General features: G+C 69.5%; 1 protein-coding gene across 1 annotated transcript in view; it reads left to right on the plus strand.

Moving 5' to 3' along the window:
* MAP3K6 (mitogen-activated protein kinase kinase kinase 6) overlaps positions 1-1096 on the plus strand; it is a 10084-nt gene extending 8988 nt beyond the window's left edge. The window contains exons 20-23 of the mRNA XM_009276266.1: positions 29-109; positions 206-391; positions 510-615; positions 864-1096. Of these exons, the coding sequence (XP_009274541.1) occupies positions 29-109; positions 206-391; positions 510-615; positions 864-1096 (606 nt within the window). The remainder of the gene's footprint in view (positions 1-28; positions 110-205; positions 392-509; positions 616-863) is intronic.
* The last annotated feature ends 168 nt before the right edge of the window (positions 1097-1264 follow it).

Raw genomic sequence — 1264 nt, forward strand, 5'->3', positions numbered from 1 at the left:
GAGCGGGGACGGGTTCCTCCTGCGGAAGGACAGCAAGCGCCGGGCCACCCTGCACCGCGTCCTCACCGCTGAGGCACCGGGCATCGTCGCTGCCTTGGAGGAGAGCCAGGTGGGCGCTGGGTGCCCGGGGTGGGGGGGTCTGCACAGCAGCTGGGCGGAGGGAGGGCACGGTGGCAGCCCCTGAGCATCTCCTTTGCCCACCCAGAGCATGATGGGTGCGAGGTTGGGCTCGGAGCACCTCGCCCAGCTGCTGAGCTGCCTGCAGAGCTACATCCAGTGCCCCAGCCAGCACCAGCTGCGCCAGGACCTCCTGGCACTGCACAGACAGCTGCAGGCGGAGGGACTGAGCCTCCCCCACCTCCAGGCTCCCCTCTTTGGCTTCCAGGCAGTGGTGAGTGCCCGGGGTGGAGTGGTAGGGTGCCGAGCAGGCGATGCCCTGGCACGGCGATGCCCTGGTGCAGGTGATGCCCTGGCACGGCGATGCCTTGGCACAGTTCTGTCCCTTCCAGGTGAGACGGGCGCTGCGCCGGCATCACATCAAACCCCACTGGATGTTTGCGCTGGACGACGCCGTGAGCCGGGCAGTGCAGGCGGCTTTCACCGTGCTGGTGAGAGGTGGGTGGCACTGGGGGACGGCCGGGATGTGGGTCTGGGTCCCACCACTGTGGCCAGGTGGGTGGAGGAAGAGGGTGGCTGGCCCGGGGTGGGCTGGGGGACTTTGGGGTGCTGGGAAACAGATATGAGGGGGGAGCCAGCACTGGGGCAGCCTTGGCTGGGCCCAGCTCCCCGTTTTGTCCCCTGTGCTCTGGGGTCTGAGGCCATTGCGCGCCTCCCTGTGCCCACCACCACCTCTGCCCCCACAGACCTGGGACTGAAGGCCAGCTGCCTGGGAGGGGACGGCACCAAGGACACGAGTGACGAGGACGACCCCGTGCCGCCGAGCCTGTCCATCCCCAGGAGCCGACCCCAGCAGGACAGCACCAATTCGGGGCTCAGCACCGGCCCCGGCACCCAGGTGGACCCCCTGCCCTCCCTGCGGGCACCCTCGGCGCTGGTGGCACAGCTCTGCCACCTCCGCACAGAGACGGGCAGGTAGGGCTTCACTGGTCCTTGTGCCTCCGTCTCCCTGGCCGCCAGTCCGTGCCGCCCCCCGGGTGCCAGTCCGTGCTCCCCTCTCCCCCAGGCTGCTCCAGGAGCTGGCTGAGAAGGAGCAGGAGTGGCAGCGGCTGATGCAGCGGGTGCTTCGCTCCCGGGATGATGACAC

Source organism: Aptenodytes forsteri, unplaced genomic scaffold (genome assembly GCF_000699145.1).
Source record: "Aptenodytes forsteri isolate BGI_AS27 unplaced genomic scaffold, ASM69914v1 Scaffold321, whole genome shotgun sequence".
NCBI classification, from domain to species: domain Eukaryota; kingdom Metazoa; phylum Chordata; class Aves; order Sphenisciformes; family Spheniscidae; genus Aptenodytes; species Aptenodytes forsteri.